This window comes from Oncorhynchus mykiss, chromosome 19, assembly GCF_013265735.2.
Source record: "Oncorhynchus mykiss isolate Arlee chromosome 19, USDA_OmykA_1.1, whole genome shotgun sequence".
NCBI lineage: Eukaryota > Metazoa > Chordata > Actinopteri > Salmoniformes > Salmonidae > Oncorhynchus > Oncorhynchus mykiss.
Window position 1 is genome coordinate 49,582,395 of NC_048583.1, and position 24,509 is coordinate 49,606,903.

General features: G+C 46.2%; 1 protein-coding gene across 1 annotated transcript in view; it reads left to right on the forward strand.

Moving 5' to 3' along the window:
* Positions 1-24,509, forward strand: part of LOC110498063 (EARP-interacting protein homolog) — a 45,856-nt gene that overhangs the window by 16,539 nt on the left and 4,808 nt on the right. Inside the window, exons 5-6 of the mRNA XM_021574629.2 lie at positions 6,780-6,879; positions 10,322-10,458. Of these exons, the coding sequence (XP_021430304.1) occupies positions 6,780-6,879; positions 10,322-10,458 (237 nt within the window). The remainder of the gene's footprint in view (positions 1-6,779; positions 6,880-10,321; positions 10,459-24,509) is intronic.

A 24,509-nucleotide genomic window follows, 5' to 3' on the forward strand; every position in this document is an offset into this window, starting at 1 on the left:
TAGCTTATATTCTTTAATAAGAGACCCTCACTGGCGTCATAAAGGACCTCTCTGTCTCGCTCTCTCTCTAAAAATTCAATGTATATTGAAGGGGCTTTTTTGACATGGGAAACATATGTTTACATCGCCAAAGCAAGTGAAATGGATAATAAACATTACACTCACAAAAGTTCCAAAATAATAAAGACATAATACGGTCATACATTTGGCAGGAGGTTAGGAAGTGCAGCTCAGTTTCAACCTCATTTTGTGGGCAGTGTGCACAGAGTCTGTACATAGTCAAAGGTTTCCTTTGTGGGTCAGTCACAGTGGTCAGGTTTTCTGCCACTGTGTACTGTCTGTTTAGTGCCAAAAATCATTCTAGTTTGCTCTGTTTTTTTTGTAAAATCTTTCCAATGTTTCAAGGAATTATCTTTTTGTTTTCTCATGAATTGTTTGGGTCTAATTGTGTTGCTGTCCTGGGGCTCTGTGGGGTCCGTTTGTGAACAGAGCCCCAGGACCAGCTTGCTTAGGTTCATTTCTCTGTAGGTGATGGCTGTGTTATGGAAGGTTGGGAATCGCTTGCTTTTAGGTGGTTGTTGAATTTAACGGCTCTTTTCTGGATTTTGATCATTAGCAGGTATCAGCATAATTCAGCTCTGCATGTAATTTTTGGTGTTTTACATTGTACACAGAGGATATTTTTTGCAGAATTCTGCATGCAAAGTCTCAATTTGGTGTTTGTCCCATTTTGTGAATTCTTGGTTGGTGAGCAGACCCCAGACCTCACAACCATAAAGGCCAATGGGTTCTATAACTGATTCTAGTGTTTTAGCTAGATCCTAATTGTTATGTCAAATTTTATGTTCCTTTTGATGGCATAGAAGGCCCCTCTTGCCTTGTCTCTCAGATCGTTCACAGCTTTGTGGAAGTTACCTGTGGTGCTGATGTTTAGCCCGAGTTATGTATAGTTTTTTGTGTGCTCTAGGGCAACAGTGTCTAGATGGAATGTGTATTTGTGGTCCTGGCAACTGGACCTTTTTTTGGAACAAGATCTAGGTGCTGCTGTAGGCTGTCCTTGGTTGGGGACAGAAGCACCAGATCATCAGGAAACGGTATACATTTTACTTCAGATTCTACCAGGCTGGGTGGTGCAGACTGTTCTAGTGCCCTCGCCAATTCGTTGGTATATATGTTGAAGAGGCTGGGGCTTAAGCTGCATCCCTGTCTCACCCTCTGGCCCTGTGGAAAGAAATGTGTGTTTTTTTTGCCAGTTTTAACTACACACTTGTTGTTTGTGTACATGGATTTTATAATGTCGTATGTTTGTCCCCCAACACCACTTTCCATCAATTTGTAAAGCAGACCCTCATGCCAAATTGAGTTGGAATATTTTTTTAAATCAACAAAGCATGAGAAGACTTTGCCTTTGTTTTGGTTTGTTTGGTTGTCAATTAGGGTGTAAAAACCCAATTTGACATTTGCTGAGGAAATGTACGAGTCTGCTGTTAATGATAATGCAGAGGATTTTCCCAAGGTTGCTGTTGACGCATATGCCCTGCTAGTTATTGAGGTCAAATTTGTCTCCACTTTTGTGGATTGGATCAGTCCTTGGTTCCAAATATTTTGGAAGATGCAAGAGCTGAGGATGATGTTAAAGAGTTTAAGTGTAGCCAATTGTTACATCTGGTAAGACAAGGGGTCTGTGTCTTTTTGTCAATAACAGCTGGTGTGCAATGTCCAATATAAAATAAGTCTCGAGGTATTGCTTGCCTGAGGTAGAGTACCTTATGATAAGCTGTAGACCACACTATCTACCAAGAGAGTTCTCATCTGTATTATTTGTAGCCGTCTATTTACCACCACAGACCGATGCTGGCACTAATGCCGCACTCAACCAACTCTATAAGACCATAAGCAAAGAAGAAAATGCTCACCCAGAAGCAGTGCTCCTACTGCCAGGGACTTTAATACAGGCAAACTTAAATACTTTTTTTTTACCAGCATGTCATATGTGCAACCAGTGGGATAAAAAACTCTAGACCACCTTTGCTACACACACAGAGATGCATACAAAGCTCTCCCCTGCCACCAGTCCCTCCTGCAGCAAAGCACTCCCACAACATGATGCTGCCACCACCGTGCTTCACGGTTGGGATGGTGTTCTTCAGCTTGCAAGCCTCCCCCTTTTTCCTCCAAACATAACGATGGTCATTATGGCCAAACAGTTCTATTTTTGTTTCATCAGACCAGAGGACATTTCTCCAAAAACTATGATCTTTGTCCCCATGTGCAGTTGCAAACCGTAGTCTGGCTTTTTTATGGCGGTTTTGGAGCAGTGGCTTCTTCCTTGCTGATCGGCCTTTCAGGCTATGTCGATATAGGACTCGTTTTACTTTGGATATCGATACTTTTGTACCTGTTTCCTCCAGAATCTTCACAAGGTCCTTTGCTGTTGTTCTGGGATTGATTTACACTTTTTGCACCAAAGTATGTTCATCTCTAGGAGACAGAACGCGTCTCCTTCCTGAGCGGTGTGACGGCTGCGTGGTCCCATGATGTTTATCAGATGAACGTGGTACCTTCAGGCGTTTGGAAATTGCTCCCAAGGATGAACCAGACTTGTGGAGGTCTACAATTTTAGATAGGGATTGAAATACATCCAAAGGTACACCTCCAATTGACTCAAATAATGTCAATTAGCCTATCAGATGCTTCTAAAGCCTTTACATCATTTTCTGGAATTTTCCAAGCTGTTTAAAGGCACAATCAACTTAGTGTATGTAAACTTCTGACCCACTGGAATTGTGATACAGTCAATTGTAAGTGAAATAATCTGTCTGTAAACAATTTTTGGAAAAATGACTTGTCATGCACAAAGTAGATGTCCTAACCTACTTGCCAAAACTATAATTTGTTAACAAGAAATTTGTGGAGTGTTTGAAAAATGAGTTTTAATGCCTCCAACCTAAGTGTATGTCAACTTCTGACTTCAACTGTACATATCCCAACCAGAAGCCATGGATTACAGGCAACATCCGCATCGAGCTAAAGGCTAGAGCTGCCACATTCAAGGAGCGGGACACTAATCTGGATGCCTATAAGAAATCCTGATATGCCCTCAGACGAACCATCAAGCAAGCAAAGCGTCAATACAGATTAAGATTGAATCATACTACACCGGCTCTGACGCTCGTCGGATGTGGCAGGGCTTGAAAACTATTACGGACTACAAAGGGCAACCCAGACGTGAGCTGCTCGGTGACGCGAGCCTACTAGACGAGTTAAATGCCTTTTATGCTTATTTATGCAAGCAACACAGAAGCATGTACAAGCTGTTCTGGATGACTGTGTGATAACGCTCTCGCTATCCGATGTGAGCAAGACCTTTAAACAGGTCAACATTCACAAAGCCGCGTGGTCAGATGGATTACCAGGATGTGTACTCAATGCATGCGCAGACCAACTGTCAAGTGTCTTCACTGACATTTTCAACTTCTCCCTGACTGAGTCTGTAGTACCGACATGTTTCAAGCAGACCACTATAGTCCCTGTGCCCAAGAAAGCGAAGGTAACCTCCCTAAATGATTACCACCCGGTGGCACTCACGTTGGTAGCCATGAAGTGCGTTGAAAGGCTGGCCATGGCTCACATTATCAGCATCCTCCCAGATACCCTCGACCCACTCCAATTCGCATATCGCCCGAATAGATCCACAGATGACACAATCTTAATCACACTCCACACGGCCCTTTCCCACCTGGACAAAATGAACACTTAAGTGAGAATGCTATTCATTGACTACAGCTCAGTGTTCAACACCATTGTGCCCATGAAGCTCATCATTAAGCTGAGGACCCTGGGACTAAACACCACCCTCTGCAACTGGATCCTGGACTTCCTTACGGGCTGCCACCAGGTGGTAAGGATAGGCAACAACACATCTACCACTCTGATCCTCAACACTGGGGCCCCTCAGGGGTGTGTACTTAGTCCCCTCCTGTACTCCCTGTTCACCCACGACTGCGTGGCCAAGCACGACTCCAACACCATCATTAAGTTTGCTGACGACAGAACAGGCATGATCACGACAACGATGAGACAGGGAACTGGCAGTGTGGTGCCAGGACAACAACCTCTCCCTCAATGTGAGCAAGACAAAGGAGCTGATTGTGGACTACAGGAATAGGTGGGCCGACTCGGCCCCCATTAACGTCAACGGGGCTGTTGGAGCGGGTCGAGAGTTTCAAGGTCATCGGTGTCCACATCACCAATGACCTATCGTGGTCCAAACACACCAAGACAGGCGTGAAGAGGGCACGACAAAACATTTTCCCCCTCAAGAGTCTGAAAAGATTTGGCATGGTTCCCCAGATTCTCAAAAAGTTGAACAGCTGCACCATCGAGAACATCCTGACCGGTTGCATCACTGCTTGGAATGACAACTCCTCTGCATCTGACCGTAGGACGCTAGAGAGGGTAGTGCATACGGCCCAGTACATCACTGGGGCCAAGCTTCCTGCAATCCAGGACCTATATAATAAGCTGTGTCAAAGGAAAGCCCATAAAATTGTCACCCAAGTCATAGACTGTTTTCTTTGCTACCGCACGGCAAGCGATGCCGGAGCGCCAAGTCTAGGTCCAAGAGGCTTCTTAACAGCTTCTACCCCCAAGCCATAAGACTGCTGAACATCTCGTCAAATTGCCTGTTTCCTGTACCCCCACACACACTGACTCGGTACCGGTACCCCCTGTATATAGCCTGTATATAGCCTCGTTATTGTGTTACTTTTTATAATTTTTTACTTTTGTTTATTTGGTATTTTTTTTTTTTTTTAACTGCATTTTTGGTTAAGGGCTTGTAAGTAAGCCTTTCACAGTAAGGTCTACACTTGACAAATATTTTGACAACTAAAGTTTGATTTGATAAATTTGTGGTCTGTTTATTTATTTATATATATATATATATATATATATATATATATATATATATATATATATATATATATATATATATATATATATATATATATATATATATATATATATATATATATATATATATTAAAAAAAAAAAACTTTTTTCCCCAATTTCATGGTATCCAATTTGTAATTAGTGTCTTGCCTCATCGCTGCAACTCCCGTATGGACTCAGGAGAGTGGTAGGTCGAGAGCCGTGCGTCCTCCGAAACACGACCCAACCAAGCCACACTGCTTCTTGACACAGTGCCCACTTAACCCGGAAGCCAGCCACACCAATGTGTCGGAGGAAACATCGTTCACCTAGTGACCGTGTCGACGTGCATGCGCTCGGCCCGCCACAGGAATTGGTACTGCGCGATGGGACAAGAAAAACCCTGCCGGCCAAACCCTCCCCTAACCCGGAAGACGCTGGGCCAATTGTGCGCCACCCCATGGGTCTCCTGGTCACAGCCGGATGCAACAGAGCCTGGAGCCTTTGAACCAGGATCTCTAGTGGCACAGCTAGCAACTGCGATGCAGTGCCTTAGACCACTGTGCCACTCTAGAGGCCTGTATATTTTATAATTGTTGTATTTTGTCCTGTAATTCATTCTATGTAATTGGAGAATCCAGTGGGTTCTGGGTCTTTAATAGTTGATTCTAAGATGTATATTTGATAATGTAAATGTTTTTTCTGTTTGTTCTTTGTTATAGAGCCAAAAGGGTTGGAGAAGTGGTATATCCATACATCTCTGTTTTGAATAGATAACTCTTCATGTTGTTGATGTTTGTTTATAGTTTTCCAATTACCCCAGAAGTGGTTAGATTCTATGAATTCTTCAATTACATTTAGCTGATTTCTGATGTACCCTTTCTTCTTTTTCTCTCTCTCTCTTCTCTCTCCTTTCTTTCTCTTATGATTTAGGCTAATTGATATAATTGGGGGGCTGCTTTCATAAATCTGTGTGTGGTGATTACATTGACTTCAGATTGGAGCTGTTTTTATAGAATAAATGAATGAGAGAGAAGGAGAGGGACAGAAAGCTCCTTGGCTGGTGTGTGTGTCTGCCTGCCTGCCTGCCTGCCTGTCTGTCTGTCTGTCTGCCTGTCTGTCTGCCTGTCTGCCTGCGTATTTGTGTCCTAGGCCTGTGACTTCTAACACCTTGGTAGGGCAGTAAAAACTGTCCCCCTCATCCATGGATTTACAACCTCCATAAACTCTTCTACTCTTCGCTCTCTCCTTTTCCCTCTGCCCCTCTCTTCCCCCTATCCCCTCACAACAGATGGAAGCGAGTTACACAGTTGGATGAAATCCTGAGAAAGACTAACTTTGTCCCTCCCTCTTCCGCTTCCATCCCTTTATCCCTCCCACACACACAGCACAGTGGAGGCTTTATTTGTGTTGCTCTGCCCTGATGAATGACTCGGAGGGGTTGGACCAGTCTCATTTATCACCACTAGAACTAAGGACTAATCAGTCTATAGCAGGTCTATAGCAGGTACATGAAGGGGCTCTTATCTACTGGGTGTGTGTGTGTCGTATTGTGGTCATTTGACTACAAACTTGTCATATCATGGTCATAAACTTTGGTTACAGTAGTTGCAGCCCTTGCAGGCCAAGTTGTGTGTGTGTGTGTGTGTGTGTGTGAGAGAGAGAGTGCGCGTGTGTGTGAGAGAGAGAGTGCTTGTGTGCGCGTCATACTGTGGTTGTATATAAGTGTTTGTGTTTTCTCTCACTGAAGTGTGTGTTCATGCATGTGTGTCCTGTGAACTAACACCCCCCCCCCCCCCCCCCCCCCCCCCCCCCCCCTCGCTCGCTCTGTCTCCCTCTGCTGCAGTGTCCTGTGGGAGCCCATGGGAGATGGGAAGCATGTGATCTCTCTGGCTGATAACCACGCTCTGCTCTGGGACCTGACGGAGAGCTCTACCCAGGCCACGGTGAGACACGCACTCACACCGCCATACATCTGCCCATACCCTGTGCTCATTATTTGATAACCACCGTATCAGACTGGTCTTATCTTTCCCTCCCTCTCCTACAACAGAACTGTCCAGGGGTGTGCTCTGCTCCCCTCACCAAGATCACCTGATTCCTTACTGAAACACACCATGTATCTGGGCTAGCTTCAGTGGCTCCGCTAGGTGTTCTTCCTTACTGAAACACACCCTGTATTTGGGCTAGCTTCAGTGACTCCGCTAGGTGTTATTCCTCACTGAAACACACCCTGTATCTGGGCTAGCTTCAGTGGCTCCGCTAGGTTTTCTTCCTTACTGAAACACACCCTGTATCTGGGCTAGCTGCAGTGACTCCGCTAGGTGTTATTCCTCACTGAAACACACCCTGTATCTGGGCTAGCTTCAGTGGCTCCGCTAGGTTTTCTTCCTTACTGAAACACACCCTGTATCTGGGCTAGCTGCAGTGACTCCGCTAGGTGTTCTTCCTTACTGAAACACACCATGTATTTGGGCTAGCTTCAGTGGCTCCGCTATGTGTTCTTCCTTACTGAAACACACCATGTATTTGGGCTAGCTTCAGTGGCTCCGCTAGGTGTTCTTCCTTACTGAAACACACCCTGTATCTGGGCTAGCTTCAGTGGCTCCGCTAGGTGCTCTTCCTTACTGAAACACACCATGTATCTGGGCTAGCTTCAGTGGCTCCGCTAGGTGTTCTTCCTTACTGAAACACACCCTGTATCTGGGCTAGCTGCAGTGACTCCGCTAGGTGTTCTTCCTTACTGAAACACACCATGTATTTGGGCTAGCTTCAGTGGCTCCGCTAGGTGTTCTTCCTTACTGAAACACACCATGTATTTGGGCTAGCTTCAGTGGCTCCGCTAGGTGTTCTTCCTTACTGAAACACACCCTGTATCTGGGCTAGCTTCAGTGGCTCCGCTAGGTGCTCTTCCTTACTGAAACACACCATGTATCTGGGCTAGCTTCAGTGGCTCCGCTAGGTGTTCTTCCTTACTGAAACACACCATGTATCTGGGCTAGCTTCAGTGGCTCCGCCAGGTGTTCTTCCTTACTGAAACACACCCTGTATCTGGGCTAGCTTCAGTGGCTCCGCTAGGTGTTCTTCCTTACTGAAACACAGCCTGTATCTGGGCTAGCTGCAGTGGCTCCGCTAGGTGTTCTTCCTTACTGAAACACACCCTGTATCTGGGCTAGCTGCAGTGGCTCCGCTAGGTGTTCTTCCTTACTGAAACACAGCCTGTATCTGGGCTAGCTGCAGTGACTCCGCTAGGTGTTCTTCCTTACTGAAACACAGCCTGTATCTGGGCTAGCTGCAGTGACTCCGCTAGGTGTTCTTCCTTACTGAAACACACCCTGTATCTGGGCTAGCTGCAGTGGCTCCGCTAGGTGTTCTTCCTTACTGAAACTCACCATGTATTTGGGCAAGGGTAAACGTCTCTGCTGTTTGGGTCCCGTAGCTACCAGGATGTAGCAGCGTGAAGCGCACTCTGTTTTGACTGTGTGAGAGCAAACTCTTGCATCGCGCCCATCTCAGTGTCTGCGGTGCTGCTCGTTGCAACGCCATCTCGCTGAGTTGACCTTTTAAGTCCTTCTTGTGTAAAAAGATGTACTGTTTTCCCCACTGCCCTGTCCCAACCCCCATGCAAGCTAGTTTTATTTTGAACTATACCTATTAAAAGGTACATGTCCAAAGTACTATTTGTTGTCACACAGTTGGTCTACTCAGGACTAGTTGGTGGTCATACTGTTTAGTAGAAACTCTCTCCTCTGACAGTGAAGTGCCATCCCCACTACTAATGAAGTGAGGTCTCATTGCTATTTACTGTTCTGATTCTCCACTCCACTGCGTCTGTTATTAAAACATCCATAGTTCTATAGTAGACATGAAGTGTGTGTACTCACTGTACTGTGTAGGCTGGTCAGTTAATGTTCCATTAGCAGATAGCTGCCTGGATGCAGTGGGGAGGTGCTTCATGAATAATGGGCTTACGTAATTAGTAGGCCAAATTCATGTTCTCGTACAGAGATCTGCATATAGGCCAGCCAGGTTGCAGGCACAACGGGGCACAACACAGGACTTGAGGTTTCTCTCTGTGTGTGTGTGTGTGTGTCCGTCATAATGCAAACCTGTGAAGAATCACTCGTCAAGAGATTGCAGTCAGACACGCACACGCTCTCTCCTACTCTGTGTGTGCGGAGGAGTCTTAGTGGAAGGCACAGTGTCCCCCTGTGCAGTGATACTGACGTCAGACTGTGCTGCAGAGCAGCGGAGCTATCAAGTGACACAGCTTGCCCTGGACATGGCAGCCATTAAACATGAAGGGAGGGGGGAGGAGCCTGACAGCCAAGACAGATTCCTCCAGTATTGTTGAGAATGCTAATCTTCTCCACTCTATCCCTCTCAGCCACTCCCCTCTCCTCCATCCCTCCCTCCTTTCCCACTTCCCTTCCCTCTATCAGAGGCTCTCAGGCTGATGTGTTCATCACAGGCCTGTCTGTCTGTCCAGCTGCACCATGGGTTTGTCTGTCTCATTGGTCCAGGGTGGATTAATTGTGCGTGTGTGTGTGCGTGTGCGGGCACGCTCAATTAGAGACACTGCTGGAATTGAGTGAGAACATCTCCTCCGGCTCACGGCACACCCACACACCTTATCCATTGCGACTGTACACACACACACGCTTCGACACAGTCGGTTCACACTCCATAAATGTGTGACTATTTGGCAGATATGAATGTTTTATCTGACGCCGCTTGCTAAAGGTAGGCGTCCTTCAGTTTTTTCTATGCTGTCTCGCTAGTGCTGCTAATATGGTTAGCTCTAACATAGCTGGGAGCTAGGCAATAATCACATTTATAAGAAGAGTTGAGTGTATGGATCTCTGTCTCTCTCTACCCCTCTCTTCACCTCTTCTCCTCTCTTTCTCACTCAATCCACCCCCGTTCCTTCCATTTTCGTTCCCCTACCTTCTCTCCCTCTCCTATGTCCGCCCTCCTCTACCTTCTCTTCCCTCTATACCTGAGATAATGTGACTTTCCCTAGCCTGTGCAATAAGGGAACAATCGATGAGAGAGAGAATTGTTCAGTGACCCTGTGTTATTATTATCTACTGTAGGTAAAGATAGCAGGTTGACATGCAGAAGTATGAAATGAGTCAGTACAGACTCAGAGGGTCCATCATGGTCAAACTGGTGATCCATGAGTAACAGTATATAGATATTCACAATGTAAACATGAACCCGTCATTGACTGCTGTGTGAAGGAGGGTGAGGTATAGCTAGCTATACAGTACACTAGGGAAGGCCTGTCTATACAGATCCATCAATACATTAACTCTTACCTCTCCATACCCCATGATTGACATGTGTGTGTTCAGGTGTAGTAATCGTTAACCCTTTCCCTTCCAGATCTCTAGCAGTGCCACCTTAGAGGGTAAAGGTCAACTGAAGTTCACGGCTGGGAAGTGGAGTCCACATCACAACTGTACCCAGCTGGCCACAGCCAACGACACAGCCATCAGAGGCTGGGACCTCCGTACCATGAGGTATTGGTACATACTAACTGTATTCAGCCAACGACACAGCCATCAGAGGCTGGGACCTCCGTACCATGAGGTATTGGTACATACTAACTGTATTCAGCCAACGACACAGCCATCAGAGGCTGGGACCTCGTACCATGAGGTATTGGTACATACTAACTGTATTCAGCCAACGACACAGCCATCAGAGGCTGGGACCTCCGTACCATGAGGTATTGGTACATACTAACTGTATTCAGCCAACACCGTACCATGAGGTATTGGTACATACTAACTGTATTCAGCCATTATGTTCTGAACAACAACTTATTCATAGTCCTGTAGTACTGAACTATGTAGTAGAATAACTATACTTTTAGTCATTAGTATTAGAAAACAATGAGTTCTAGTATTAAATGTGGTCCTTATTTGGTGGTTACACTAAGGCTCAATGTGATGCTCCTACCAAACCCCACCCAAACTGGACAGACCAAAGATAAGTAACAGAATACCTCATCTGGATGAGTGGATAGGTTATCACCCCCACACCGATTCCACCTATCCACCCACTACCAACATTGACCTTAAAGCCACATTCATATCCGTACATTATCTGCTATACCCCCACTGTACACTCAGTATCATTACAGAGAGATGGTGAGAGAGGGAGGGAGGTCAAGTTGTGTGTGTGTGTGGGCTCTGCTAGAGGAATAATAATCACCTTTCTATCGATTGCTCCGGTAACACCAAAGCGCTGGAGAGAAATTGAGAGAGAGGAGGAGTGGAGAGGGAGAGCAAGAACGAGGGTGAGAGAGTATAGAGAGAGGGAGAGAAAATATTAGAAAACTGCAGGAGAGTGTGGTGTGTGTGTGTGGGAGCTGTGTGTGTGAGAGCTGTGTGTGTGAGAGCTGTGTGTGAGAGAGAGAGAGGTGTGTGTGTGTGTGTGTGTGTGTGGTGTGTGTGTGTGTGAGAGCTGAGTGTGTGTGTGTGTATGAGAGCTGAGTGTGTGTGTGTGAGAGAGCTGTGTGTGTGAGCTGTGTGAGAGAGAGAGCCGAGTGTGTGTGTGAGAGAGCTGAGTGTGTGAGAGAGAGAGCTGAGTGTGTGTGAGAGAGAGCTGAGTGTGTGTGAGAGAGAGCTGAGTGTGTGTGAGAGAGAGCTGAGTGTGTGTGAGAGAGCTGAGTGTGTGTGTGTGAGAGAGCTGAGTGTGTGTGTGTGAGAGAGCTGAGTGTGTGTGTGAGAGAGCTGAGTGTGTGTGTGAGAGAGCTGAGTGTGTGTGTGAGAGAGCTGAGTGTGTGTGTGAGAGAGCTGAGTGTGTGTGTGAGAGAGCTTAGTGTGTGTGTGAGAGAGCTGAGTGTGTGTGTGTGTGAGAGAGCTGAGTGTGTGTGTGTGTGAGAGAGCTGAGTGTGTGTGTGAGAGAGAGCTGAGTGTGTGTGTGAGAGCTGAGTGTGTGTGTGAGAGCTGAATGTGTGTGTGTGGGAGCTGTGTGTGTGTGAGAGAGCTGTGTGTGTATGTGTGTGTGTGTGTGTGTGTGAGCTGTGTGTGTGTGAGCTGTGTGTGTGTGAGCTGTGTGTGTGTGTGAGCTGTGTGTGTGTGTGAGCTGTGTGTGTGTGAGCTGTGTGTGTGTGTGTGAGAGAGAGCTGTGTGTGTGAGAGAGCTGGGTGTGTGTGTGTGTGTAAGAGAGCTGGGTGTGTGTGTGTGTGTGTGTGTGAGAGCTGGGTGTGTGTGTGTGTGTGAGAGAGTTGGGTGTGTTTGTGTGTGAGCTGAGTATATGTGTGTGTGTGTGTGAGCTGAGTGTGTGTGTGTGAGCTGAGTGTGTGTGTGTGTGTGTGTGTGTGAGAGCTGGGTGTGTGTGTGAGCTGGGTGTGTGTGTGTGTGAGAGAGCTGTGTGTGTGTGTGTGTGTGAGCTGAGTGCATGCGTGTGTGTGTGAGCTGTGTGTGTGTGAGCTGAGTGTGTGGGTGAGCTGAGTGTGCGTGAGCTGAGTGTGCGTGTGGGCGAGCTGAGTGTGCGTGTGTGTGAGCTGAGTGTGTGCGTGGGAGCTGGGTGCGTGCGTGTGTGTGTGAGCTGAGTGTGTGCGTGTGTGTGAGCTGAGTGTGTGCGTGGGAGCTGAGTGCGTGCGTGCGTGTGTGTGTGAGCTGAGTGCGTGCGTGTGTGTGTGAGCTGGGTGCGTGCGTGTGTGCGAGCTGAGTGTGTGTGTGAGCTGAGTGTGTGCGTGTGTGTGAGCTGTGTGTGTGAGCGGAGTGTGTGCGTGTGTGTGAGCTGAGTGTGTGTGTGAGCTGAGTGTGTGCGTGGGAGCTGAGTGCGCGTGGGAGCTGAGTGTGTGTGTGCGCGTGGGAGCTGAGTGTGTGTGTGCGCGTGGGAGCTGAGTGTGTGTGTGCGCGTGGGAGCTGAGTGTGTGTGTGCGCGTGGGAGCTGAGTGTGTGTGCGTGGGAGCTGAGTGTGTGTGTGAGAGAGCTTAGTGTGTGTGTGTGTGAGAGAGCTGAGTGTGTGTGTGTGAGAGAGCTGAGTGTGTGTGTGTGTGAGAGAGAGCTGAGTGTGTGTGTGAGAGCTGAGTGTGTGTGTGAGAGTTGAATGTGTATGTGTGTGTGTGTGGGAGTTGTGTGTGTGTGTGAGAGAGCTGTGTGTGTATGTGTGTGTGTGTGTGAGCTGTGTGTGTGTGTGTGTGAGCTGTGTGTGTGTGTGAACTGTGTGTGAACTGTGTGTGTGTGTATGAGAGAGCTAAGTGTGTGTGTTTATGTGTGTGTGTGTGTGCGAGAGAGAGAGCTGAGTGTGTGAGAGAGAGCTGTGTGTGTGTGAGCTGTGTGTGTGTGTGTGTGTGTGAGCTGTGTGTGTGTGAGCTGTGTGTGTGTGTGTGAGCTGTGTGTGTGTGTGAGAGCTGTGTGTGTGTGTGAGATAGCTGGGTGTGTGTGTGTGTGTGTAAGAGAGCTGGGTGTGTGTGTGTGTGTGTGAGCTGGGTGTGTGTGTGTGTGTGAGAGAGCTGGGTGTGTTTGTGTGTGAGCTGAGTATATGTGTTTGTGTGTGAGCTGAATGTGTGTGTGTGAGCTGAGTGTGTGTGTGTGTGTGTGTGTGTGTGTGAGAGCTGGGTGTGTGTGTGAGCTGGGTGTGTGTGTGTGTGTGTGTGTGTGTGTGTGTGTGTGTGTGTGTGTGTGTGTGTGTGTGTGTGTGTGTGTGTGTGTGTGTGTGTGTGTGTGTGTGTGTGAGCTGAGTGCGTGCGTGCGTGCGCGTGTGTGAGCTGTGTGTGTGTGTGAGCTGAGTGTGTGCGTGTGGGCGAGCTGAGTGTGCGTGTGGGCGAGCTGAGTGTGTGCGTGTGGGCGAGCTGAGTGTGCGTGTGTGTGAGCTGAGTGCGTGCGTGTGTGTGTGTGTGAGCTGGGTGCGTGTGTGCGAGCTGAGTGTGTGCGTATGTGTGAGCTGTGTGTGTGAGCGGAGTGTGTGCGTGTGTGTGAGCTGAGTGTGTGTGTGAGCTGAATGTGTGCGTGGGAGCTGAGTGCGCGTGGGAGCTGAATGTGTGTGTGCGCGTGGGAGCTGAGTGTGTGTGTGTGCGTGGGAGCTGAGTGTGTGTGCGTGAGAGCTGAGTGTGTGTGCGTGAGAGCTGAGTGTGTGTGCGTGAGAGCTGAGTGTGTGAGAGCTGTGTGTGTGAGAGCTGAGTGAGAGCTGAGTGTGTGTGTGTGTGTGAGTGAGAGCTGAGTGTGTTTGTGTGTGAAAGACCTGAGTGTGTGAGAGCTGAGTGTGTGAGAGCTGAGTGTGTGTGTGTGAGTGAGAGCTGAGTGTGAGAGCTGAGTGTGAGAGCTGAGTGTGAGAGCTGAGTGTGAGAGCTGAGTGTGAGAGCTGAGTGTGAGAGCTGAGTGTGAGAGAGCTGAGTGTGTGAGTGAGAGCTGAGTGTGTGAGTGAGAGCTGAGTGTGTGAGTGAGAGCTGAGTGTGTGAGTGAGAGCTGAGTGTGTGTGTGTGAGTGAGAGCTGAGTGTGTGTGTGAGCTGAGTGAGAGCTGTGTGTGTGTGTGTGAGCTGAGTGAGAGCTGTGTGTGTGTGTGAGCTGAGTGAGAGCTGTGTGTGTGTGTGTGAGCTGAGTGAGAGCTGTGTGTGTGAGAACTGAGTGAGAGCTGAGTGTGTGTGCGTGAGAGCTGAGTGTGTGAGAGCTGTGTGTGTGAGAGCTGAGTGAGAGCTGAGTGTGTGTGTGTGTGTGAGTGAGAGCTGAGTGTGTTTGTGTGTGAAAGACCTGAGTGTGTGAGAGCTGAGTGTGTGAGAGCTGAGTGTGTGTGTGTGAGTGAGAGCTGAGTGTGAGAGCTGAGTGTGAGAGCTGAGTGTGAGAGCTGAGTGTGAGAGAGCTGTGTAAGTGAGAGCTGAGTGTGTGAGTGAGAGCTGAGTGTGTGAGTGAGAGCTGAGTGTGTGAGTGAGAGCTGAGTGTGTGAGAGCTGTGTGTGTGAGAGCTGAGTGAGAGCTGAGTGTGTGTGTGTGTGTGAGTGAGAGCTGAGTGTGTTTGTGTGTGAAAGACCTGAGTGTGTGAGAGCTGAGTGTGTGAGAGCTGAGTGTGTGTGTGTGTGTGTGTGTGTGTGTGTGAGTGAGAGCTGAGTGTGAGAGCTGAGTGTGAGAGCTGAGTGTGAGAGCTGAGTGTGAGAGCTGAGTGTGAGAGAGCTGTGTAAGTGAGAGCTGAGTGTGTGAGTGAGAGCTGAGTGTGTGAGTGAGAGCTGAGTGTGTGAGTGAGAGCTGAGTGTGTGAGTGAGAGCTGAGTGTGTGAGTGAGAGCTGAGTGTGTGAGTGAGAGCTGAGTGTGTGTGTGTGAGTGAGAGCTGAGTGTGTGTGTGAGCTGAGTGAGAGCTGTGTGTGTGTGTGAGCTGAGTGAGAGCTGTGTGTGTGTGTGAGCTGAGTGAGAGCTGTGTGTGTGTGTGTGAGCTGAGTGAGAGCTGTGTGTGTGAGAACTGAGTGAGAGCTGAGTGTGTGTGTGTGTGAGAGAGCTGTGTGTGTGTGTGTGAGAGCTGAGTGTGTGTGTGAGAGAGCTGAGTGTGTTTGTGTGCCTGTTTTTGTGTGACAGCGTGTGTGTGACTGCATGTGTGCAGTTGGTGCAGCAGCTGTGTGATGGCAGCCTGTGAGCACGGTCCAGTGGCTCCTCAGACATCCTCTTTGGTGAGTGTCTGCTCTGGCTCTTCACACTGTATGCCAGCCCAAACCGGCCTGCCCCTCTTGGCCCCACTCAGGGACACTGAAGGAGAACGCTGTCTACTGCTCTCTCCAGCAGGCTTAAAGACACAGGAAACTTAAAGACTTAGTACACACCGGCCATGTGTGTGTGTGTGCGTGTGCGCCTGTGTGTGTGCGCCTGTGTCTGGGCGGATGAGCCTGTCTGTGGGCAGATGAGCCTGTGTGTCTGAGCGTGTGTCTGAGCGTGTGTGTGAGAGTGCGCGTGTGTGTTGTGAGCGCGTGTGTGTTGTGAGCGCGTGTGTGTTGTGAGCGCGCGCGTGTGTTGTGAGTGCGCGCGTGTGTTGTGAGTGCGCGCGTGTGTTGTGAGTGCGCGCGTGTGTTGTGAGTGCGCGCGTGTGTTGTGAGTGCGCGCGTGTGTTGTGAGTGCGCGCGTGTGTTGTGAGTGCGCGCGTGTGTTGTGAGTGCGCGCGTGTGTTGTGAGTGCGCGCGTGTGTTGTGAGCGCGCGCGTGTGTTGTGAGCGCGCGCGTGTGTTGTGAGCGCGCGCGTGTGTTGTGAGCGCGCGCGTGTGTTGTGAGCGCGCGCGTGTGTTGTGAGTGCGCGCGTGTGTTGTGAGTGCGCGCGTGTGTTGTGAGTGCGCGCGTGTGTTGTGAGCGCGCGCGTGTGTTGTGAGTGCGCGCGTGTGTTATGAGCGAGTGCCCGTGTTGTGAGCCAGCGCCCGTGTTGTGAGCGAGCGCTTGTGAGGGCTTTTGTGTGTGAGGGCGTTTGTGTGGGTTTGTGAGTGTGTGTTTGTGTGAGTGTGCGTGAGCGTGCGTGCGTGAGTGTGTTTTTAAATGAGCGTGAGTGCTCTATTGCTAGCTGGGGCTGTCATAGGGGATGTTCTCTCAGTACATCAATCCCAAACCCTGTTTGCACCCACATTCCGCAGTGAGAGGGCAGCACACACACCGTCAGCTGTGTGACAACTGTCAGGCCTCCGCAACATGCACCACAGTATGCATACAGAAACACACACCGTCAGCTGTGTGACAACTGTCAGGCCTCCGCAACATGCACCACAGGATGCATACAGAAACACACACCGTCAGCTGTGTGACAACTGTCAGGCCTCCGCAACATGCACCACAGGATACATACAGAAACACACACCGTCAGCTGTGTGACAACTGTCAGGCCTCCGCAACATGCACCACAGGATACATACAGAAACACACACCGTCAGCTGTGTGACAACTGTCAGGCCTCCGCAACATGCACCACAGGATACATACAGAAACACACACCGTCAGCTGTGTGACAACTGTCAGGCCTCCGCAACATGCACCACAGGATGCATACAGAAACACACACCGTCAGCTGTGTGACAACTGTCAGGCCTCCGCAACATGCACCACAGTATGCATACAGAAACACACACCGTCAGCTGTGTGACAACTGTCAGGCCTCCGCAACATGCACCACAGTATGCATACAGAAACACACACCGTCAGCTGTGTGACAACTGTCAGGCCTCCGCAACATGCACCACAGGATACATACAGAAACGCACACCGTCAGCTGTGTGACAACTGTCAGGCCTCCGCAACATGCACCACAGGATGCATACAGAAACACACACCGTCAGCTGTGTGACAACTGTCAGGCCTCCGCAACATGCACCACAGTATGCATACAGAAACACACACCGTCAGCTGTGTGACTACTGTCAGGCCTCCGCAACATGCACCACAGGATACATACAGAAACGCACACCGTCAGCTGTGTGACAACTGTCAGGCCTCCGCAACATGCACCACAGGATGCATACAGAAACACACACCGTCAGCTGTGTGACAACTGTCAGGCCTCCGCAACATGCACCACAGTATGCATACAGAAACACAATGCAGTGCTGCAGTCAAGCTGGCCTCTCTAGTTTCTCTGTACTGTACAGTAGCACACAGTACTGTGGGTAACACTTTACTTGACGCCCAGCATTATAACACGTTATGACACGGTCATAACCATGTCCTAATATGTCATAACAGCTGTCATAACCTGTTATAATATGGTCATAACACTGTCATGACATATTTAGACCTGTTGTGACATATAATGTGTTATTTTATATATTTTTATGACCCCTACATGAGTGTAAAATCCCTGGACAACAAAAGAAGGTATGAAAACCAATAAAACAGGAGAGAAATGGCAAATGAGGAAGTATTTCATAGGCAGCAAAATGCCAAGCTGATTATTGAGTTGAGGCTGTCAGTGAAAGCATCTAAAATATGTGTGACGATAATGTGTCTTCAGTATAATTTTAAGATGTTTAGACTAGAGGTCGACTGATTATGATTTTTCAACGCCGATACCGATTATTGGAGGATCAAAAAAAGCCGATACCGATTAATCAACCGGTTAAAAAAAAAATATATATATATATATATATATATATATATATATATATTTGTAATAATGACAATTACAAAAATACTGAATGAACACTTATTTTAACTTAATATAATACATAAATAAAAATCTATTTAGTCTCAAATAAATAATGAAACATGTTCTATTTGGTTTAAATAATGCAAAAACAAAGTGTTGGAGAAGAAAGTAAAAGTACAGTATGTGCCTTGTAAAAAAGCTAAAGTTTAAGTTCCTTGCTCAGAACATGAGAACATGTCAAATATAGTGGTTCCCTTTAACATGAATATTCCCAGTTAATCCGTTTTAGGTTGTAGTTATTTTTGGAATTATAGGACTATTTCTCTCTATACCATTTGTATTTCATATACCTTTGACTATTGGATGTTCTTATAGGCACTATAGTATTGCCAGCCTAATCTCGGGAGTTGAAAGGCTTGAAGTCATAAACAGCGCTGTGCTTCAAGCATTGCGAAGAGCTGCTGGCAAATGCAGGAAAGTGCTGTTTGAATGAATGCTTATGAGCCTGCTGCTGCTATATCAAATCATTGACTTAATTGTAATATAATAAACACACGGAAATATGAGCCTTAGGTCATTAAATGGTCAAATCCGGAAACTATCATTTCGAAAGCAAAATGTTTATTCTTTCAGTGAAATATGGAACCGTTCCGAAATTTTATCGAACGGGTGGCATCCATAAGTCTAAATATTGCTGTTACATTGCACAACCTTCAATGTTATTTCATAATTATGTAAATTCTGGCAAATTAATTACTGTCTTTGTTAGGAAGAAATGGTCTTCACACAGTTTGCAACGAGCCAGGCGGCCCAAACTGCTGCATACAGTGCCTTGCGAAAGTATTCGGCCCCCTTGAACTTTGCGACCTTTTGCCACATTTCAGGCTTCAAACATAAAGATATAAAACTGAATCAACAACAAGTGGGACACAATCATGAAGTGGAACGACATTTATTGGATATTTCAAACTTTTGAAGAACAAGGAACACACCAGGCAGGTCCGAGATACTGTTGTGAAGAAGTTTAAAGCCGGATTTGGATACAAAAAGATTTCCCAAGCTTTAAACATCCCAAGGAGCACTGTGCAAGCGATAATATTGAATTGGAAGGAGTATCAGACCACTGCAAATCTACCAAGACCTGGCCGTCCCTCTAAACTTTCAGCTCATACAAGGAGAAGACTGATCAGAGATGCAGCCAAGAGGCCCGTGATCACTCTGGATGAACTGCAGAGATCTACAGCTGAGGTGGGAGACTCTGTCCATAGGACAACAATCAGTCGTATATTGCACAAATCTGGCCTTTATGGAAGAGTGGCAAGAAGAAAGCCATTTCTTAAAGATAGCCATAAAAAGTGTTGTTTAAAGTTTGCCACAAGCCACCTGGGAGACACACCAAACATGTGGAAGAAGGTGCTCTGGTCAGATGAACCCAAAATTGAACTTTTTGGCAACAATGCAAAACGTTATGTTTGGCGTAAAAGCAACACAGCTGAACACACCATCCCCACTGTCAAACATGGTGGTGGCAGCATCATGGTTTGGGCCTGCTTTTCTTCAGCAGGGACAGGGAAGATGGTTAAAATTGATGGGAAGATGGATGGAGCCAAATACAGGACCATTCTGGAAGAAAACCTGATGGAGTCTGCAAAAGACCTGAGACTGGGACGGAGATTTGTCTTCCAACAAGACAATGATCCAAAACATAAAGCAAAATCTACAATGGAATGGTTCAAAAATAAACATATCCAGGTGTTAGAATGGCCAAGTCAAAGTCCAGACCTGAATCCAATCGAGAATCTGTGGAAAGAACTGAAAACTGCTGTTCACAAATGCTCTCCATCCAACCTCACTGAGCTCGAACTGTTTTGCAAGGAGGAATGTGAAAAAATGTCAGTCTCTCGATGTGCAAAGCTGATAGAGACATACCCCAAGCGGCTTACAGCTGTAATCACAGCAAAAAGTGGCGCTACAAAGTATTAACTTAAGGGGGCTGAATAATTTTGCACGCCCAATTGTTTTGTTAAAAAAGTTTGAAATATCCAATAAATGTCATTCCACTTCATGATTGTGTCCCACTTGTTGTTGATTCTTCACAAAAAAAATACAGTTTTATATCTTTATGTTTGAAGCCTGAAATGTGGCAAAAGGACGCAAAGTTCAAGGGGGCCGAATACTTTCGCAAGGCACTGTATATACCCTGACTCTGCTTTCACAGAACATAAGAGAAATGACCCAATTTCCCTAGTTAATATTGCCTGCTAACATGCATTTCTTTTAACTAAATATGCAGGTTTAAAAAAATATACTTGTGCATTGATTTTAAGAAAGGCATTGATGTTTATGGTTCGGTACATTGGTGTAACGACAATGCTTTTTTCGCGAATGCGCTTGTTAAATCATCACCCGTTTGGTGAAGTAGGCTGTGATTTGATGATAAATTAACAGGCACCGCATTGATTATTTGCAAAGCAGGACAAGCTAGTTAATATCATCAACCATGTGTAGTTAACTAGTGATTATGTTAAGATTGATTGTTTTTATAAGATAAGTTTAATGCTAGCGAGCAACTTACCTTGGCTCCTTGCTGCACTCGCGTAACAGGTGCTCAGCCTGCCACGCAGTCTCCTCGTGGAGTGCAATGTAATCGGCTTCCAAAAATGCAGATTACCTATTGTTATGAAAACTTGAAATGGGCCCTAATTAATCGGCCAACCTCTAGTTGAGACAAGAAGAAGGGGACAGGTGTGTTCGCCCAGGGAGCCATGCAAGCTAGAACCGCCACTGGCAATGAGCATCGGTCTGGTTTCTCTGTCATGTTAATGTTGAGGGAGCATGCACGCTTGAGCACGTATAGTAGTTGCCTACCTGGCCTGCTGCACGCTAATCTAGGAAAGTGCCCATTTGGGGATGTTTGATATCTGATGGTCTTAGTCACCAGGTCCACCACTAATATGCTTAGCTTCTCAGTTATTTTTTCTTCACCTCACACAGTAAGTCAACGAAGTCTGTTTTTGTTTTACATATTGCTAATTATAGCCTAATAGTTCCTCACTATTGGCCTATTTGAATTATCTTGCCAACAATCTCTCCCTCGATAAGCACCAAGCCTCGGTGTGAAAGTGCAAAATATCATCATCTGATTATCCCATATATCCAATGGAACGTCATAAAATACATTTCTTTCTCTTGCGCAGAAACAGCTGTCAGTGCCAGCTCAGCGGGAAACTCTGGGCCCGGAATAGGCTAGTGTATACAATGTTGCAAGTTCCCAAGAGACAGTTTCTGGAAGGATCCAGTTTTTTTGATTTGATACAAAATTGCACTTCACTATGCGCTCATTTAGGCCATTTAGCCGCCAATGATGACGGTTTATCAAGCAATGTGTCCATATGGCAGAGGCTGATGCTTTCGCGTTAGTTTCATTTCAACGTTTTTATTCAGATTTGTATGATTTAACAACGTGACGATGATTTTGAGAAACGGAAACGTTATTATTGAAATGAAACTGTTCCATGAAAACACACAATCATAACTGACATGCAGATGGTAGGATGATTTGTCTGCTTCTCCAAACTTGAAACTCAAGCGTTGCCTGTGAATTCTTTATAAAATAATTGCCTCCACTTTTCTATGGTTGGTTTTATAAGCAAGGTAAGACATGCCTCATAATATGAAGTCAAACATTCAGGTTTTAAACAATTAAATATGTTTTCAAAATGCATACTGCCTACGGTTCACATTGTAAAGTGGTGGGTGATGTGCTGATAGCCTTCCTACCATTGTTTTTCTCCTGGTCAATTTGGTTAGCAACAATTTAAATTTATCTCCTTTTTTGCTTTTTGGGGGCAAAAGCCAGCAATTACCGGATAATGAAAAGCCTGGTGTGAATAGTATAGTATGCTATGTTTAGTATAGTAGGCTATGTTTTACATTTCAATTTAACATTGTTGTGAATTACTTACTTACCAACCACACTAACCTCTACTTGATCTGTAAAGCGGATGTGTTTTCAATAAAGTGTTTTATCCCCATGTATCCAGGCGTGTTAGGGAAGAGGGAGTAGACAGCAGAGCTGTGTGATTGATGCTAGTTCTATTTGCTCCATCACACTCTGGGTCGAGAGACTCACTGCAGGGACTCAAACAGTCACACTGGCATCCGACAACAATGGAGAACAGGATAGAATAGGACAGCCATCTCACCCAGACAGAGAACTACAGTCACTAGAGCCCACTGGTGCTGCTCACTTCTAAACCAGAATGATGTGCTATGTTTTGGTTATGTAGAAGGATGGGATAGAAAAAGTGGATTTTCTTCAGCCCTCAGCAGTTTGATACTAACAGTTTATCAAAGTTGTCTACTGCGAGCGACATGTGTTTTGTTTATTTGACGTTAACCTCCCGAACTTTGTCTGTCACATCAATCATCCATGACCTTCTCATCTGCTGTCCCCAGGATGGCAGACCGGTCACAACATTACTGTTACTGGACAACTTCAGACATGCTTGGATGTGTGGGAAATATTATACCTCTCCATTAAATAGATTATGGGTTTATTTAGAAATGTCAGATGTACAGTTGAAGTCGGAGGTTTGCATACACCTTAGCCAAATACATTTAAACTCAGTTTTTCACAATTCCTGACATTTAATCCAGGTAAAAATTCCCTGTTTTAGGTCAGTTAGAATCACCACTTTATTTTAAGAATGTGAAATGTCAGAATAATAGTAGAGAGAATGATTTATTTCAGCTTTTATTTCTTTCATCACATTCCCAGTGAGTCAGAAGTTTACATGCACTCAGTTAGTATTTGGTAGCATTGCCTTTAAATTGTTAACTTGGGTCAAACGTTTCGGGTAGCCTTCCACAGGCTTTCCACAATAAATTGGTGAATTTTGGCCCATTCCTCCTGACAGAGCTGGTGTAACTGAGTCAGGTTTGTAGGCCTCCTTGTTCGCACACGCTTTTTCAGTTCTTCACACAAATGTTCTATAAGATTGAGGTCAGGGCTTTGTGATGGCCACTCCAATACCTTGACTTTGTAGTCCATTTTGCCAACTTTGGAAATATGCTTGGGGTCATTGTCCATTTGGAAGACCCATTTGCAACCAAGCTTTAACTTCCTGACTGAAGTCTTGAGATGTTGCTTCAATATATCCACATAATTGTCCCTCCTCATGATGCCATCTATTTTGTGAAGTGTACCAGTCCCTCCTGCAGCAAAGCACCCCCACAACATGATGCTGCCACTCCCGTGCTTCAAGGTTGGGATGGTGTTGTTTGGCTTGCAAGCCTCCCCCCTTTTCCTCCAAACATAACGATGGTCATTATGGCCAAACATTTTTATTTTTGTTTCATCAGACCAGAGCACATTTCTCCAAAAAGTATGATCTTTGTCCCGTGCAGTTGCAGTGGCTTCTTCCTTGCTGAGCGGCCTTTCAGGTTATGTTGATATAGGACTCGTTTTACTGTGGATATAGATTATTTTGTACCTGTTTCCTCCAGGCATCTTCACAAGGTCCGTTGCTGTTGTTCTGGGATTGATTTTAACTTTTTGGACAAGTACATTCATTTCTAGGAGACAGAACGCGTCTCTTTCCTGAGCGGTGTGATGGCTGCGTGGTCCCATGGTGTTTATACTTGCATACTATTGTTTGTACAGATGAACGTATGGTACCTTCAGGCATTTGGAAATTGCTCTCAAGGAGGAACCAGACTTGTGGAGGTCTTGGCTGATTTCTTTTGATTTTCTTATGCTGTCAAGCAAAGAGGCACTGAGTTTGAAGTTAGGCCTTGAAATACATCCACAGGTACATCTCCAATTGACTCAAATGATGTCAATTAGCCTATCAGAAGCCATGACATTTTCTGGAATTGTCCAATCTGTTAAAAGGTACAGTCAACTTAATGTATGTAAACTTCTGACCCACTGGAATTGTGATACAGTAATTTATAAGTGAAATAATCTGTCTGTCAACAATTGTTTGAAAAATTACTTGTGTCATCCACAAAGTAGATTTCTTAACAGTCTTGCCAAAACTATAGTTTGTTAGCAAGAAATTTGTGGAGTGGTTGAAAAACAAGTTTTAATGACTCCAACCTAAGTGTCCAACCTAAACTTCTGACTTCAACTGTATACTTTTGAGAGTTTATTGGCATGGCTGTTCATATTTACACAGTAACACTATGAACACTTTGTTGCTCTGAGACTTTTAAGCATCAGGAATTGCTTTATTATTGGCCATAAACATATCCATCAATCAACCCACAATTTTGATGTAATGATCCCTTACTTTTGTGCATGGACAGTCTCTCCCTCCCTCCTTCCTTCCCAACTCCTCTCAAAGCTAGGCTTTAATTTTGATAAACGATGAAACTGCAGTTGTCATAGAAACGGAGACCCGTGATGAGTGTGATATCCAGTCCATCCCCTCAGCACAGCGATGTATCACCCAGACTGAGGTTAGAGGGGGCAGTGTGTGTGTGCACATGTTCCTGTGTGTAATAGCTTGTTT